Source organism: Rhamphochromis sp. 'chilingali' (assembly GCF_963969265.1).
Source record: "Rhamphochromis sp. 'chilingali' genome assembly, chromosome: 14".
Taxonomy (NCBI): Eukaryota; Metazoa; Chordata; class Actinopteri; order Cichliformes; family Cichlidae; genus Rhamphochromis; species Rhamphochromis sp. 'chilingali'.
In genome coordinates, this window is record NC_137941.1 from 12,012,606 (window position 1) to 12,031,001 (window position 18,396).

Genomic DNA, 18,396 nt, shown 5'->3' on the forward strand with positions numbered 1-18,396 from the left:
TCCCACTTTGATTAATGATTTTGCTGACATTAAATTTTACAAGATAATAGACTTCCGTGAACATGAGAATAATAATATATCCTATTATGCTTGTCCTTTATATAGATGTGTGCTTTTTGTCATGGTTAAAGCAATGTGTTTCTGCCAGGAGAGTTCAACCAGTAATTTAACTTTTTTTTGTGGTGACCTGCTTAAAAGAGAAGTGACAGATGTTTGCGTTCTGTCTAAAAATACATGAAATTGGGTGACTTGTGCCAGTGAAGGTGCTAAGAACGGCAACAAAAAAGATTAAAGCTGAGGATAGAACCATACTGCATATGAGTAAATTGTAGCATATCAATCCCATAATACAGCATATATCATTCAATATTACAGTGGAAGAACAGTTATTTTACAAAAATTGGATGAAAAACTACGGTTTTGTCATGTAAAACATCAACATTTTTTCAGTTGCTGTTTATTCACTTTTTATACATTTTTTAGGATTAACAAAGGATGATACTGTGGACAAAGGCTGTATCAGGTGACCCTGAATGTTCTATGTTACGCTGCAATAGGCCTAGTGTTTGTTCTTTACTCACCTATTTTCACTCACAATGTCTTTATCACCACTTAATATACCAGATTGGTTACTATTAATCTCTGGATTTCTTTCTCAGTGGGTCTTTTGTCCTCCCTCCCATTGCCGCTAACAGGTCACAGCAGATGGCAGTGCCTCCCTGAGTCTGGTTCTGCCAGAGGTTTCTGTTAAAAGGGAGTTTTGCCTTCCCATTGTCGTCAACTTCTTGCTCATAGGGGGTCGTCTAATTGTTGGGGTTTCCTTTCTATTAAAGGAGGGTCTTTACCCTACAATATAAAGTCCCTTGGGGTGACTGTTGTTGTGGTTTGGCATTATTATAAATTAAATTGAACTTAACAGGAATGAAATATAGCAGTTTATGAACTTCTACCATTCTGCAAACAGCCTTCTCCTCCATTTTCCTTTTTTTTTTTTAACAGGTGACAAGTCCAGTGAGACAGTGTACTTCTTCTTCAAGTTAGGCTCATAGAGTACCCCTTCAGGTAGGGGTACTACCTACTGTACTTTACAATGAGGTAACAGACTGCCCTGTTCAACCATCAGTTCTTTGTGTAATGAGTTTGGAGTGAGACAGCCTTTGTGTGAATCCTGTTTATTCTCAGTAGTGCAGATCTCAGTGTGAGCTACTAGCTTTGTGTCATTCCTTTTTATACTCGTCCAGTATGCTCCAAACTGGTCTTAATCTAAAGCAACTATGACTGATGGCAGTCTGTAAGCTGTCTTATGGAGAAGCTTGCCAAACACAAACACAGAAAGGTTTTCAAATCAAATCCAGTATATGTCTGTATGTGCCTGCGCATGTGTGCATTAAGTACGCTATATGAGAATATGACTCAGCTTCAGCAACTTTCTGCCAAAGTAAATGAGAGGGATATAAATGTCTCCCCATCACTGTCCCTAAATATTACATCATGGGAGTTAACTTGTCTAACCTTGAATCACTTCACTTTATTTCTAAGTTGCAACTCTCTGTCCTTTAGACCAGAAGTAAAAAAGAAATAAGAAGAAATAGAGAATATGTTAACATCATTATCCGTATTTAGTTGATTGTTACATTATGTGTGGGTCAGTGGAGGTGTACCACAGTACCCATGAGTTTCTAGACCCAACATTTCCACTAATATTGCTATTACTCACTCATTGCAATACATGAAAGCTCTTCCACCTACACAAGAAACACTGAATGTCAGTCAGGATGAAAAAAAGATCTAGTCAGCAGCTATTCCCTTGTTTCTCTTCAAGGGGTTGAGGGTGTAACTCCCATCCCCCTGCCCTCTAATTGATATATAACAACACTAGGACCCTACAGCAGTCCACGTGACCTTTGACCCTGACCCCTGATGGTCACAGCTGGGACAAAGTTCAGTGTAATCTTGCCCCTGGTTTCTCTGATCTGTGCTGTAGGTAAAGTAGCTAAAGGGACAGTAAAATGAAGTGTGGTAACTTGATCTGCTCTGGACATACCTAGAGCAACAGGCACATCTCTGAGTCACAGAGTCAGCACACCAGTTTATCCACTTCAAAGACACTCAGGTCAATGGTAGTTAATGGGCCAGTATATGGACTTGTAAAGGGCAGCAATACATTAAAAGCAAGTCTTGTTAAGTGTAAGAAAACAAGCTCAATCATGCTCTTATCACAAGTCTAACTTGCTCAACAAGAGCTTAACATAACAAATGTTTCATTATGTTATAGTTTAGATAATTTATAACATAGTGCATAATTCAGTTTAATCAAGTTATGTAAAATATATTTTTTTATTTAAAGATTTTGATAATTATTTCAACTTAATTTGCGGGAGAAAAACAATTACTTGCTGTTAAAATCAAAACCATAATGGTTCACATTTTGGTTTTTACTTTTAAAATAAGCTCTTTATTTACTCATTTGCCAAAATTGGCTATTTGTGATTTTGGGATATCAGATTACTGAACGGAAAAAGAAAACAATTATAATTAAAACGTTCTGTTAAATCTCTACAGCTGGAGATGGTGATCCTAAAAGCCGGAGTGTCTGCAACAAATGCTGGTCGAGAAGCTTAGAGCACAGAGGTCTTTGGGGTTACAGGCTCAACAACTGCAACATATCAAATAGAGGATATTTCATCACTCTGTCCGGCCAAAGGAAAACCTGAATGTTTATGTGATCCCTCCTTGTATTCATCCCATCTCTTGTTTATGTGCGACCCTGAGCTTTGCCTGACGAATCATTGTTTGTGTTTTGTTCAAGGACAGACTAGCTGATGGCAATTGTTTGGGGATGCTGGAATCACAAATGCTGTTCATTTATATTTAAACAGTACTCAAGAAAGAAAAATGTGAGTACTGTAATTGTCAAAGTTCTTAATGTTCTTTTTCTTTACTTTTTTCATTTTTTAAGACACGCTTGCCTCAAAAATGCCATGATCTTCACTGCACTGGTAAAATATATGTTTACTCGTTACTAATGCTTCTTTGTAACACCGAGGTGTAAGATTTTCATAGTTTAGGGAGGTTTAGTACAAAATCTGACTGTGCTTATCAGTACAGTTGTATAATGCATACAACTTTTAATAGGATGTAATAAAATAAACTCCTCAGGATTTGTGCCAACTTATCTCAGGAACACGAAAGTAACAATAAATCATTTTACCCTCCCCCTTCCTCCTTACCTCTGGTCTCTTGCATTACCAAACTAATCCTTGTTTAAGGATAGGTTTGCTCTCTTTCTCCCTTTAAAGCAGTTTATCTGGTCAGGCTGATTTTGCACATGAAGTAGACGCAGTTCGCGGGGGCTTTTAAGCACTTGGATGATTAAAGAAGCTGAAACAGCAGTTGTCAAAATGAAAGAAGACAGATAGAGAAAGAGAAAGAGTAGGCTGACTGGTGGGCCTGATCCCAAAGCATAATCAGCCCTGCTATTATTTGCCTGTCACCTCACCCTCTCATTCCAGACCTGAGAATTGGAATGTGAGGTGTGAATGTGTTTTGGTTCAATTTTTGTGCGAGTCCAGACACTATAAGCAAAGTTCACATACTGTGAGCACTGGCTTTTTATTCTACAGATGTCAAGCTTCTTTATCATCAACAATACAAATGTTACTGCGCTTTTACTAAAGTCTGACACAGTAATGTAGACTGTTGAACCCATGTAAAAACAATTACAAGGCAATGTTTTTACTGTATAAATAGTTTTAAACTTTTTTATTTTTGCTGATTAGCATGTAGCAAATAACTGACATAAACTTGGTATTTAATCAGAAAATCAAACTAGAGTTAAGCTATAACTTGTGGTAAACACTTTGGGTCTAAATGCTGCAGCGACTTTATTTATTTGAAAAACAATGAATCTAAGTTCCAAGTACAACCAGAAAGGACATTGTATTCTCCCTTCTTATGAAGAATGGACTTTAGTTTGTAATTATCCATTAATTCTATTTTGTATGCACAGCCAGTGTCTAGGGTGTTGGTTTGTTGCTGAAGAATGCTTTCAAAGCATGCAAGAATGTAATCTTTAACACTCTTTAGTGATGGGCTAAGCCCCCTGGACACTGCTAAGCAATCAGCCAGCTTCCAAGACAGATAACTGTATATCTGGATCACACGCACACAGACACACACGCACACACACTCATGCACTCATCAGTCCAGTCGGTGGCTCTGGAGTGAACATCCTGGGGAGGCTAAGCTCTTAATTTGTTCTGACCGGAGCACGTTGTGTCTCGGTAGGCCAATAGCCACGGCCTCTCCATCAATGTGAATGAGTGTTTGTCTGTGTATGTATGTGTGCGTGAGAAAGGGAGGGAGTGAGGGCTCAGTGCCACTGCCACATTATGAGAAATCATTTGTGAGCAGGAGTCTCTCAGGGCACTCTGCTTATCGGAGCGCAGTCAGTGGATGACGTGAGTAATTACAGATGATTCACCTTGAGGACTTGATCATCAGCAATATCTCTGTGTGTGTGACTCTCTCTCCCTCATTCCTTCCTGTCCTTTCCTCTCCCTGCTTCTGTCTCCCTCTCCCCACCCCTCTCTCTTCATCCCTTTTGCCTCTATCAGTCTCCTTCTTTTTGATCCTCCCCCCATTCCCTTCTCTATCTCTCTGGAGTTATTCTCATTTAACAATGACATTGACTCACATTCCTGCAGCATTTTTATGAATTATATAACCACACGCTCTTCATCTGAACTTGGTCAAAGCAAAAAACTTGAAGTAAAACAGACATGGTTGCACAAATTGCCTAACCTCTGTCAAAAAAGTCTGGTGTCCAGCGCTGGATCAAATAGCCGTATCAATGAGTATTTCCCTAGCTGCTTACATGTGAATAATGTCTATCAACACAACATCAATCTGGCCTGTCAGCTGGTCATGCAGTTGTTGTGTAGGTTGCAATTGTCTTTTGACTAAATACATTTTAAGGACCTGAAGTTTTTCCTTTGGGTAATTTTTTCATTGTGGTTGAACCTCATGAAAAAACCGAGTGCTCTGTTGGTGCCAGCTCTGTATATGGCCGAGAGAAACAAGGTTTGGCAGCTCAATGGAACAAATGACTGGATTACCTTAAGCCACTGCCAAGGAGTAATTCTAACACTTAATAAAGGAGAAAGAAGGAAGTGTGTGTGTGCGTGTGTGAATGAGTGTGTGTGTGTGTTTGTGTGTGAGAGAGAGACAGTGGGCTTGCTCAGAGGCACAGAAGTCTAACTAGTTGGAGAAATAAACACTGAACGAGAGCCCATTGGAGGATTTTAGAAGCAGAGACTGATATATGACCTTTTTTTTTTACATCCAATGAAATAATGCTAATACTAAAAACAATATTAATGTGATTCCTCCTTGTGCTCCTGTTAATTTCAATTGCATTAATGGATAAAACAAACTTGGAAAAATGCTTGATAAAAGGTTACAGTAGTTTCTGTAATATAATGAAAGACAGACAAAATGAAGTGTTGCATATTATGGATTAGCAAATCAAAGGTTTACTTGATATTGCCATGTGGGTGGGTGTTGTTTATACTACTATAAATTAATGTTGGTCCATGGCGACTGATTGAACTGACCTATCAGATTGCTGTGATGTCCTAGCTGTGCTACTCTGAGAATAAGGCCATAAAACACTAGCACCATTAGCCCTGTGGGGCAGAAGTATTATCAATAGAAGAAAATACATAGAGTTGACATTGTGGTAAATGAATAGATTAAAACACATGTGTTTATGAAAGTCAAAGTTGAGTTAATATTTTTAGATGTTTAGATGTTTATTTCTCCAACTAGTTAATTTTACACAATACTTGTGTAGGCTTCAGCAACACAGGCCTAGAGGTTGATACATGACCCCTTTGTCAACCTGCAGGTCACTAGGGATAAATATATATTCCCCAACCGGATGGCAAGCAGTTGCTGACTGATTGAAATCGGTCGCAAAAAGGGTGCTCTAAAAACTTCCTTGCGATTGCTTTAGTGACTAGCAGTATGACACAACTGCCCATCGTTTGCAACGAAACTTGAAACTTGTCCACAAACACTCACTAAGTAACCACGGAGTGATAGTGAGACATAAAAAAGTGCAACACAAACTGGAAACAGAGAACACCATCTCCATTTCCGATTGCACTGTTCACAATTCCATAACCTCTCCGTAAGCAATTGGTGCATTTTTTGCAGACAACTCATCATCTTCCAAAGAAATTACTGGCATCCGCGCCAATGTGGTAGCGATCAAAGCAATCACAAGAACCTTTTCAGTGCATCACTGTTCATGACCAATTTCACAAAACAACACAAAGCTACATCTCACAACCATTCGCCAGTCAGTCAGGGAATGAACATTTTTTCCAAGTGACCGCTAGTTATCATGGGGTCATTGACCAGTGTTTAGGCCTGCATAACTGAGATGTAATTTGTTTGGTTTAATCACCAAAACTACTTGATGTTAAGAAAACAAAAATATGATTTGGGTTAATATAAACCCATTTGATGATGATTATATAAACCCATGATTTCTGGAACAAAGGTATTAAAAGTATGACATGAGAACAGTGTGTCTAGTCAGTGATGGCCATTTAACACCATTATTTAAGATACTGTAGGAACAATACTAACATGGCAATATCACATTGTGCAACAAGTCAGCTTTTGATGGAATTTCCTGTTAAACGCTATCTGAGTTGTTAATGGGAGGCTGGAAGTAAATCTGGAATTCTTTTGCAGATGTTTTTGGACCAAAAGTCCAAAATGTATGCTTTTTCATGTTTAATCTTTATTTATACATACATGTATTCAAAAACACAAACACATATACAGGCAGTATGATTGTATGGTAAGCTCTGAATACTTTACCCTGCTAGATAAAAAAATGAACAAAATGCCTAAAAAAGTGGGTTAATCGTCATTGGATGATTGTTTCAACACGGCATAGTGAGAACGACAAAAATCTGAAAAAGCTGATTTCACGGTTGAAGCTGACATTCAATTCATGTTATTGGATCTGTCTCCTAAATGCAAACATATTCAGGCATGATGTGGGTAAATATAGAGATGGAAGATACTCACCCCATGTAATGGGTAGGAAATCCATCCTAACTCCCCTTGGCTTGCTTTTGAGTCTAACAGGTTGACTGTGGTGAGGAAGAGAGAGAGGAAAAACAAAGAAAACATATGAGTGTCTAGCCCTTGTTAGCCCCAATTAGCCTTTATCTAATCCCACAGGAGGATTCACCAACCTCAAGCACTGATCATGACTCTATTTACTCAGCTGCCCCCCACGCACACACAGACATATGCACATACACACAACCACAAGCACTTGTACTGATGTCTTTGTGAGGAGATTCATTGATATAACCCATTCCCTAGACCCTTAGCCTACCCGTCCCTAAACCGATTTAACTCTAAAACTAAGTGTTAACACTTAAGGGGCTCTTGGAAGAGAGAAGAAAGTTAAGACTGGTCAAATTGTCCTCACTTCTCCAACACATCCTTGTTCTGAAGGTAAGTGAATAAAGTAGGCTTTGTATCCTTGCTTTGTAAGGCATCAAATCAAAACTTCACTGGGCAAACAATGAAAATATCCTGAAAAGGTACTGAACTAAAGTACAGTCAGTTTTTCAAAAACCACCAGATGTCTTTTTTCCTTTTTTTTCTTTCTTTTTTTAAAGACTTTTCTTTTGACCCATCTGACCCCCATTCTACCGACCCACACACATATCCATGGAAAATAGAGTGTAACCAGGTGAAGCAAAACTCTATTGGATCTAAATTCAAATGCAATCACCGGTTTCAGAGGTGGTCCGAAATTCAATTGGCCACACTGAAATCAAAATATAAATCCAATCCAGAATGAATGGAAAAAAACAGTTTTAAGTGTGTCTCCTGCCAGAAATTCGTTCTTTTCAAACACACATCAAGCAGCAGAAGGGGATCCATGTCTAATAGAGGAAATATGACTGAGGACAAATAAGACAAGGAGCTTCAGTGGTTAAATCATGCAAGTGCAGGCTCTGGCTTAGCAAAACAGGATTCAAATTATGGAATTTAAGGGACCGAACGAATAACTATGTCTGTTGTGCAGAAGTTTTGAAGTCACAAATTACTTGTGAAAGCGCTTTTATTGCCTACCTCCACAGAACATAATTAGAAGTACACTTGTGAATAGTAGATGTGATGGCCAAATTGACTCTGACACAGAGTATCTTAAAAGGAGCTGAAGCATTTTCTATTCTTAGTGTATACACTTGGCTGTGGAGTGAATAATTGTCATTGAATACAACTGTCAGCATGGGTCATGACACATGGAGTGAGGAATGTGAAGGCAGCTTTATGCTCAAAGGATGCCCCACTTCAGCAACCAAACTGTCACGAGCAATTTGGCAATAGATTCTGTCTAGCGACACAAAGCTCAGACTAATAAAGCTTAGTGCTCTCACCTCAAACAACAATTTATGTAGTTAGAATAAAATACACAAAAAGATTTTGGTGGTGTTCATGACGTAAATTATTTACAGTTAATCCCTTTTAGTCCTGTTTTTCAAACAGTACTGAGGAAAAATAGGATGCTTAAATATAATGTTTCTGACAAGCAATGGTATGGTGGAGAAAAAAAGCACATAAACCTACAGTGGGCTAAATTGGGACACATTATACTTTTAATATGTTACTGTGCAATAGAAAATGTAGCTTAGGATTATGTGAATTTGGTAAAAAAGTAAAGGACAGACAACCATTTATTATAAAGAAAAAAATAGCAATACACTTCATCAGTTCCAGCAACACTGACTCAGCCTCTTTTTACTTATCCCGTTGAGAGCAAAGCAGTCGACAGCTCTGAACACTCAAACAAGTAGCAAACACTTAGCAACGCAAGTGGACACATACAGCAAAGTGAAGCAGCAGTGCAGTAGAGGCCCTGCAGCTGTAACTCTATTCACTGTGAGAATATGAAGAATGCATTCTTCCTTCATTCTCCTGTGCAAGGCTTCAGTAAGCAAGAATGTCCACATATCAAGTGTTTATCAAGTCATGATGGACCGCTGGCTCACAGGGAAGCCTTTTAAGTCAAACACAATCTACCCCTGTCAAGCACCGGGATCTAAATTTGCAAGAAGAAGCGATCTCACTTCTCTGTGAATGGGTTGTTGTTTTGTACTACAGAAAAAGTTGGAGAAGGAAGTGATTCTTTGTTTCAGACTTATCAGGTAAACATCAGCCAATGTGGCATAAAAGGACCTTAAAATGAAGCATAGAAAGGCAGACACAAACACCTAGATTTATTATTCTGGACTCAAAACACAATAGATGTTCACCTGAGCTGCAGTCATGCTAAACCGCTGAGCCAGTTGAGTGGCAGTGGACACATTCATATTAGAGTTTAATGAAGCTATCTGTTCATGTCAGATAATAGCAGCTCAGCATCCAGGGCCATTGCTTCCAATTTACATTTCTCAACGAGCCGAGCCCAACACTCAAATTGAGCCGAGTGAGGGAATTTGAGAGCAGAAAATTAGACAGCTCTCATATCGCAGGAGTAAAAAGCCCCCTCCAGCTGCACTTGGCTGAAGAAATCAGTACCCACACATGCGCACAAATGCATGTACGTTCACAAATACATGCAAAGCACAACAAACACAAAGGACGCATCCTCAACTAAGAAGCAAGAAGAACTGAGATACTCTGAAACACAAAAAACGCTATATACTGAGAGGTAGTCAAATGATGCCAACACATGAAATCCTCCAAAGGAAAGCGTTTGCAAGCACATGATGTAGTTGGACATGGACACGCACATCTACTGTATGCATTCATTTTTTGTAGAACCTGACCAAAACGTGCAGTTTTTCTCACACATGCGCATTCAAGCAAACACAAGTGCACACATCAACATTTGCTGACAGTCTTTTTACTCTCTCGCTCAATCTCTCTCTCTCTCTCTCTCTCTCTCTCTCACACACACACACACACACACACACACAGTCAGTTAGCAAGCTAGCGTCAGCCAAGCATATAGCCCCTGCCCCAACAGGGAGTGCCTCTAAACGGGAACTACGAGTATTAATAGCAAACTCAGCCAGCCTGTCTGGGAGGGAGCAAAACATCACAGAGGTAGAAACAGGTGAATCAATATATAAAGCAAACTAAGGTCACCATCAAACGCCCACACTCATAACCCTAGCCCCGAGGAATGGAAGACATCCTTTTTTCACTTGCTGGTGACCTATATCGCTTGGCATATTATGTGTTGAACACTGTAGCAAACAAAGCAAGAAAGGGTACTTTTTCTGATGCCAGTGTTACCATGAGTAACGGCTCAGATGAAAATAATAACTGTACAATACAAAATCTCATGAAATAGTTCTCCACTGCAGCCACATATTTCACAGCTGATGTTAGAGGGGAGAAAGAAGAGTCAGTCAGTCAGAGACTAAGGAGAGGGGCATGACCAAAGAATCAGCTTCCTCCATAATAGAATAGCATAGAACACATGTCCTTATCTATCAATATCTGCTATTTGAAAGAGTGGATGATGCTTTGCAGCCTGGTTCCATGCATCTGAAGGTTGGCAGGCCGCAGTGCAGGCAAAGCAAGCGACTTGTGTCTGTGTTAAAGGGTGAAGTGTTCACCTCCCATTATGAATTATTCAAGAGCAGAGTCGCTCTGTCTGATGTTGCTGCTGCTTGCCCAGCCCCTCTGCTCCCATTTCTCTTTCTTTCTTTCTTTCTTTCTTTCTTTCTTTCTTTCTTTCTTTCTTTCTTTCTTTCTTTCTTTCTTTCTTTCTTTCTCATATAATTTACACAGACATAAAGGCATAGAGCACTCCTGCACACCATGACCACGTACTGTATATCTACACATGTAGTCTCCCTAAATACGGATTTTTTTCGCCTAACTCTGAAGATGAAACGTTAAAATGAGGATGACACCCTTCGGTCAGCATACACATATAAATATAGGCATTTAGAATACATGGGGACGGGAGTGAGGGGTATTTTGCGTCTGCGCACATTTCCATCCCCTCTGAAAAGTACCATCGCTCTGAGACGCACATCAGCCCCAGCGGGACTGCTGAGCCGGGCTCTCCGGGCCAAGCCTCCCTAACGCCGACTAAAAATACCAGAGGCCTCCGGACGTCCCGCAGCGAGCCAGCATTACACCACCTAGAAGGACATGCTGCACCACATCATAGAAACGAATGACTTTCGAAACTTTAGATATTTTTTTCTTCTAATTATGTGGAATTTAAACGATATCGGATAGCTAATGTCAGCACAAAGTCTCCTAAAAGGCTTCTCAAAGTGAAAATGAATCCTCTCCGCTGAAATCTATTACTGAGGCGTTTCTCTGTATTTTCTTAAACTTTCCCTAAAGTTTTACGGGATCATTAAGACCTAATGAAAACCACACAGTAAAATTAAATAAAAATGCTTGCTGAGGTGCGGTGCGGAGACGGAAAATTCAACGAAGTACAGACGCGAGGAAAACATCATAAGTTTGTCGTCATCCTTTTAAACTTGAGGTTTCTTTTCTATACTGATGCTTTTTTTTCCTTTACTTGTTATAACGCACTTGATTCATTTCCTAATTTACTGATAGCTTATATAAACTACAGTAAGACGTCAGCGAAGTCACAGAAGATGTTTTTATGGCCATCGAGTTTTAAACGTACAAACAGCCCCCCATGGTCAAGTGGACTGTTTTATAATCTCTGCGCCAGGGTAGATTTTATCACCTTCAACTTATTGGCGTGAAATAAAAAATAAAGCCTGTAAAAGTGACGTTATGTTTCGGTCGTGTAAACAGTGACCTACAGTTCAACGTAAAAGATCATGAAAAAAGAGTGTCTTCGAATTCGTCACATTATGTTTATGAAAATCAGTATTTTCAAAATTGGTACAGCTTTCCAGCGTGTTTATTGTCTGCTTTATTTTTAAAGCAAAAGTTTATGATCTAAATAAAGATTAAGAAAGATCCAAGAAAGCCCTTTAAGTGCATATATACTCTGTGATTATACCTCTGATTTTCTTTTGTGTCACGGAAAAAAATGTGTGTGGAGCTCATTCTAAGGTTTGTAGTAAATTACTATGTTTTTCTACTTTGTTACTTGTAGAAATTAATGATCGATATGAGTTCTCTTTCATCGTGAGGACTGTCAAAGTTGACCAAAACAGACGTGTGTTTCCATCTGTTTAACTTTTAACCCGAACCGGAGAAACAGCGCTTAAGTGATTCAAAACGTCTTTGTCGTCTTCATATTTGTGGTGTACAAGTCTATATGAATTTCTATACAATGTGCTGTATAGACGAGGCAGCTCGATACTGACACTCTCTGGCTGATTTATGACTCTGGAGGGCGAACGTAATTGCCTGATTTCTTCATTGTATTGACACTTTCCCTGTTCCAGCTAACATGCAAACTGTTTAGTTAGTTTATCTGTGTGTGTGTGTGTGTGTGTGTGTGTGTGTGTGTGTGTGTGTGTGTGTGTGTGTGTGTGTGTGTGTGTGTGTGTGTGTGTGTGTCTTCTCATCGTTTCTTTTCTCTCTGATATTCACTCGTATAAATTACACGTTTATCCTAAACTCTTAAATTATCCCCCGCCCCACTCACTCCGCGTTCTGTATCGTCTCACTTTCTCCCTTTCCTCCAAACGCACAATAAAATACTAACACACTCCTACCAGTGGAATTGTGTGTATTTTTTTTTAGGGTCAATGTGTATTTGCTTATTTTTTTACCATCGTGAGCCAAACTAAAACTTCACCAGTCTTATTTTTCAATCAAATGCTTATATGTGGATTTGCATTAGGCCTGGGTGGCTTTGACTCTTTTCTATTTTTTTTTTTTTTTTTGCTTCACCAACAGAACTGCACATTTTCCCGACCCATGCCTTCGTGTCAAACACCATAAATTAAATCGTATGCTCTCTTGCATTGCGTTAACAACTAAGGAGATATATTTCCCAGACACCAAATGCTGTGCATAAAAAAGGGGACAGTCTTTTTTTTTTTTTTTTTTTTTGCATCAAATGAATGGTTTACATTCCACAAACATTTTTCGTTAAGAAAACATTGATTTTAGGCTTGATGGCTTAAAAGAAATCACAAAACTTATAGGGTCAGAAGAAAATCCACTGAAATGTGACTGGCCTGATGAATTAATTCATTTATTAAGTGCGCGACAAGTGAAACTTTTAGTTTGATAATCGTTGGATTATAAAACAGATCCTTTGGCGTGACCTACAAACTAACGTCCAAAACTTTCCAAACTTCTCCAACAACATCAGCCTTGATCTGGAAGTTTACACGGGGTGGGTTTGTCTCTGAACATTCAATTACTGTGGTGTAAACTGAAACATCTACAGTATACGGACGGATTCCATTACTTTCTCGCCATTAAGGTTTAAACTGTTGGGTATCCTAAACTGAGACCTTTGTGCTGATAATTCACATAAAGCACCATTTAGATGGCTATCGTGTTAATAGGTTCTATTCACATTTACAGACTCATTTTTCATTTTTTCTTTCGGACTTTTACCCAGAATAACTTTAAACATTATCCCTTACTTGATGTGACATAAACCACAGAGAACTGGACATTAAAAATAAACTCAATTACATTTTTTTTTCTGTCTCTTGTGGAGTGCTAAGGGTTGGAGCTCATCCTCAGAGTGCATTTGCATTTACTGCCCCTGCTTAACACACACACATACACACACTTTGACCCGAACATGTTAAAGTTTTAAAGATGTCAGGATGTAAACCAATAATTTACAAAGTTCAAACCAAATCTCCCTCTGTTGTGTAAAGGTTTTTTTTCCCCTTTCTTTATTGTTTGTAGTTTAGTTTCATATGTTTGAATAAATGACTGTGCTGCTAGTGGACGTGTCTACCGTAGCCTTTTTCTGCCCCGGCTTCAAAATACTGCCACAAGCTTATATTCGCCTAGAAAGCGACCAAGACCTAAAGAGAGATAAAGTGCAACGTCTTTGTCGCTCATTTATCATGAAATCGGCTTTAAATGCAACTTTTAAAAAAGTCGTGAAACTGCAGATTTACATGATCACAAAGATAGACTTAATCTTTATTCGAGTCGAACCCATTAAAAAAGCCTCCACGTTTTTACGCACTATGCGAATATTCTCATATTCTATTTATTGCCTTAAAACTGAGTTAAGCTCACAGTTACCCAGTAACTGGGGCGTCTACCCCAAATGGATTCTTGGGTAAAACAGACAGACACGCACATCTCATATAAACACAAATATCGGAGTTTCTTTACGTCCATTCGTCCCACAATCACGCGTCTTTGGGAGCTGTCTCGACATCACTTAGTTTATTCATCTCTATTTGAAAACTATTAAGTCATCTTAGCCAAATTATCGGAAATCGCGCTACCTTGTCTGGCTTGTTCGGATTTGGATTCAAGTTTACTCTCTGATTATTACTATCTGCTGGCGATCTGATCCAGTTTTATCGGTGATGTCCGGTGTCACCGTGATTCGCTCTGGATAGTCCTTTGATTTTTGAGACTATAATTTAGACAGTAAGCCCTCGACGAGCGCACAGCTCTGACCGCGATACGTGCCGTAGCGCACCATTCATACATAAACACAAGTGCGCACATACACACAAACACACATGTCCGCAGCCTGAGTTCCCTTACCTTCATTGGGGGGATAGAAGACGGGAAACGCGGGGATAACGCAGGACAACAAAAGAAGTAAAACGAAAAGGAGTGATCGCGGATTGCAATCCATGGCGGCGGATCAGAGACACATAACTCCATGAAGCCACTGACTAATCTGGGAACGTCTTCTCCCCACTCAGCTTTCTCACTCTCTCTTGCTCCGTCTCCCTCCGGTTGGAGGAGTTTTCCGCTGGGTCCTACAGAGTCTTACATACATCAAAACAGCGTTCAAGTTCATCACAGGTCATTTTAGAATTTCTACCACAGGCGTCTTTAAAAAAGAAAAAGAAAGAAAGAAAAAGAATGACGAATTCAGCAGTTCAGCGTATTTTATCGTCTATTTCACCGAAATCTGTAACATGAATCAATTCGAATGGAGAGCAGGGGCTGAGATAAACGTAATGGGTTTATCTAGAAACAACAGTCTGCACTATGTTTTCTTTTACCAAATCTTTCCTTACACTTAAAGAGTGTTTATTCTCTCCCAAAATATCTGATCATAATGGATTACATTTGGCTCAGTTACTATTATGAATGAAAATGCAGTGTGAGCCCGTGTTTAAACAAAGCCACATAAGCACCATGAGAAACTTTATTTATTTATTAAATATATAAATAACATAAAGTCTGTTGTTAAAGGCCATACTTTAATTTATTTGTTCGTTTTGGTTTAAGCTTTGACTTTTAGTGACCTCTTGTTTTTAAACTGGAAACTGAGGCAGACAACAGTATGATGTTATGGTGTCAATCCTGCTTTGGCAAAAACTGTAAAGCACTGCAAAAGTGCAAAAGAACAGTGAGTCACACAGGATTATTAAATAAGGGTACAAACACAATTGTTTTGTCATATTATGCGGCTGTTTTGTAATATAACATTGACAAATTTATATTATATTTAAGCTTCTAGCTATGTTTAACCTATAATTCATACTATATAAACATATAATTCTGAAGAACCAAAATACCTATTTGTTTATACTGTTTTCCATGTTGTAATACTCACCCACAGTAGGATGAAATTTTATTTATCTTTGTGCTGAAGGACATATGTCGTATGTGTATTTCGTTCTACTGTCTGCATTTTACTTTGAAGGCCATTAGGGGCCCCTGACACCACAATACTTGACGTATACTGAAAGGCTGGGGTGGCAGTGTAACGTCATGGCACTTGCTGAGACGCCAGCTGTTGTGGTGGGGGGTTGAAGGCTTGTGATGTATGGGAAAAGTTAAAGGACATAGCACACACAGAGAAACTATGCCGCTTCACTTGGATTTGAAATATCTGCTTGTGAATATAAATCATTTTATCAGTTTACTGATGAAATATCTTTTATCCTGTCATACATTCATCTTAAATCAAATAAAAATAAATATTGTTTTAGCCTCTATTGAAGGTTTAATTTACAAATAAGGCTGCTAAGGAATATAGTACCCAGTTGAAGTAATGATAATAATATGGAGTCACTGAATTAAACTAAACTTTAAAACAAACCACTGAACACACAGCTAAATGTGATGTCAACAAACCTACAGATTTCACAGCTTTAGAATAACATTTGCGCCATTAAATTATTGCATATATAACACAATCCTGCAAATCAAGGACAGCAGTTTTAATTTCGCCATCTGTCGAGCTCAGTGAGTTATGTAGCTTGTAGGATGTTAAACCATCCTTCGGTAAATCAGTTGTTAGTTTGCAGTATATTTAACCTAAATATTAGAAACAATAATAACTTAGCAGTCAGCTTAAAAAACCACCAGAGAAATTTATGAGCTTCAGGTTGTCAATGGATACAGTGAAGAATGATGCCAGGAGGTCTCTGACTGCATTATTAAGTGACTGTGGCATGTGGATTTACAGCAGGTTTTAGACATGCCAGCCTTTGTCATACATCATCTTCTACATCCCACTAATTCACTTATTACACACTGAACGAGATTAATACAAGAGGCCCCACAGCTAGCAATCAATTCAAAGGATGGTCATTCTGGGCTCACAGTTTACAGGCTTTAGCTTCACAGCAGAATCTCCTTTTATTTTTTTCATTCTGCATGTTTGTAGAATATTAGATGAATTATACTCAAATCTGGAAAGGATTTTATTTCTTTTAGACACCAAAGTCACTGCTGCCACAAAAGAGCACAATTAAAAATGGCAAACTCCCATTAGAATGAAAAGAATGTGAACAAATTCAAGTTCTAAGTGACTAAGATTATAACTTGGCATTTAAAGGATCTTCATTCTGACAGTCAAACACAATTAGTAGTTATCGTTTTCATTTGGTCGTCTGAGAGGCACTGTCACTATGTTTTTAGTCAATAAACCTGCAAGTTAGTTCAGACTAATTGCTGGAAATCTGTTTCTGATTGTGGTGAATTGAAAGAATGCAATGGGTGCCTCCCATCTATCCACTCCAGCATCCCCCCCCCCCCCTTCTCAATGAGCGCTTGTCCATCTTGAACTCTTGCCAGTGGAACAATCCAGTATGAGATGGAGGAAAATATTGATTTAAAGCCGCAATTGTAAGTCATCATGTGCTCTGACAAGGCTGTTTTAGCGTTCCAAACTCATAGAACAGATGTTTTTTAGAAGCAGCTTTGAAGCCTCCAAGACTTGGCCTTCTTATGCAGTAACATACATGCAAACAAACAAACAAACAGAAAAGCTGACTGTGATTATTGCTTGCTGTCAGTACTCTCTTCCTCCCTGTGGTTCTCAGACGGCACATTCCTCCATACGCACAGCGTACAGCAGGAGGAGAAGCCAGCAGGCTGCTGGCATGTAACACTATCCCCCCCACACCAAACATCATACCACGGAGGCTTTCTTACCATTGCCAGCACCACAACTTTTCACCCTTTCCCCCCCATCCTTTTATTTTCTTAGAAGGATTATTTACAATATTATACTCATGTGGACTAGAAGAACACAACTAAAAAATTTTATGCATCCATTAAAGAGAAATACTAATATTTGTTTTTAAAGTAACATTTGTTCGACAGTACCATGTGTCAGCTTGCTATCAGAAATTGAATGGAGGTGCAATATTTCATTGAATGTACTGAAAACAACGTAGTATAGACAGGATTATTCCCCGTCTTGAATTTGCTGATGGTGTCAAATTTATTAGAAGTTGATTAAAGGGAGTCGAAGCATCTGATTACAAAAACCTTCGTGTTTTTCACAGATGCAACCAATTCCCCGTGAACATCTGTGATCTAAGATCAAGGAAAGGAAATCTTTATGCTGGGAAAAGACGTTAATTACAGCATCACACATGGAGCATTCACTCTTATCGTATGAAGAATGTGTTCAGTTGAGTGTGTCTAACTACACAACTAAACAAAAACCCAACTGCCCCTCCATTTCCTGGATTTGCACCAATGAATAATTGGGTTATGGTTCATGTGGTAAATCCCCCCACTCTTACCCTTAGAGAGAGATGGCTCTGATAAGTCTGAATGACCAGCCATGACAGAGTGAAGCAGAGCAAGGCGTCTTTCCACATCCACTCATGATCATGTCCTCTACTGTCACACTTTAGTGGGTGGGGGTGACAAGGCCAAATTTATAAATCATGTTGGGGCAGATTTTTCAGTTGTTTCGTGAGTTTGTTTTGATATAAATAGGAAAAAGACTGGTTGTTAAATGTGACTATTGTTCTC

The 18,396-nt window shown here is 38.9% G+C and overlaps 1 protein-coding gene across 5 annotated transcripts in view; it reads right to left on the reverse strand.

Annotated features, from left to right (window-relative positions):
• epha3 (eph receptor A3) overlaps window positions 1-14,880 on the reverse strand; it is a 95,891-nt gene extending 81,011 nt beyond the window's left edge. For all 5 annotated transcript variants that reach the window (XM_080903017.1, XM_080903016.1, XM_080903014.1 and 2 more), the window contains exons 1-2: window positions 14,707-14,880; window positions 7,108-7,172 (exon numbers count right to left, since the gene is read on the reverse strand). In XM_080903017.1, the coding sequence (XP_080759143.1) occupies window positions 7,108-7,172; window positions 14,707-14,800 (159 nt within the window). In that variant the 5' untranslated portion in view covers window positions 14,801-14,880. The remainder of the gene's footprint in view (window positions 1-7,107; window positions 7,173-14,706) is intronic.
• Window positions 14,881-18,396: the final 3,516 nt, after the last annotated feature.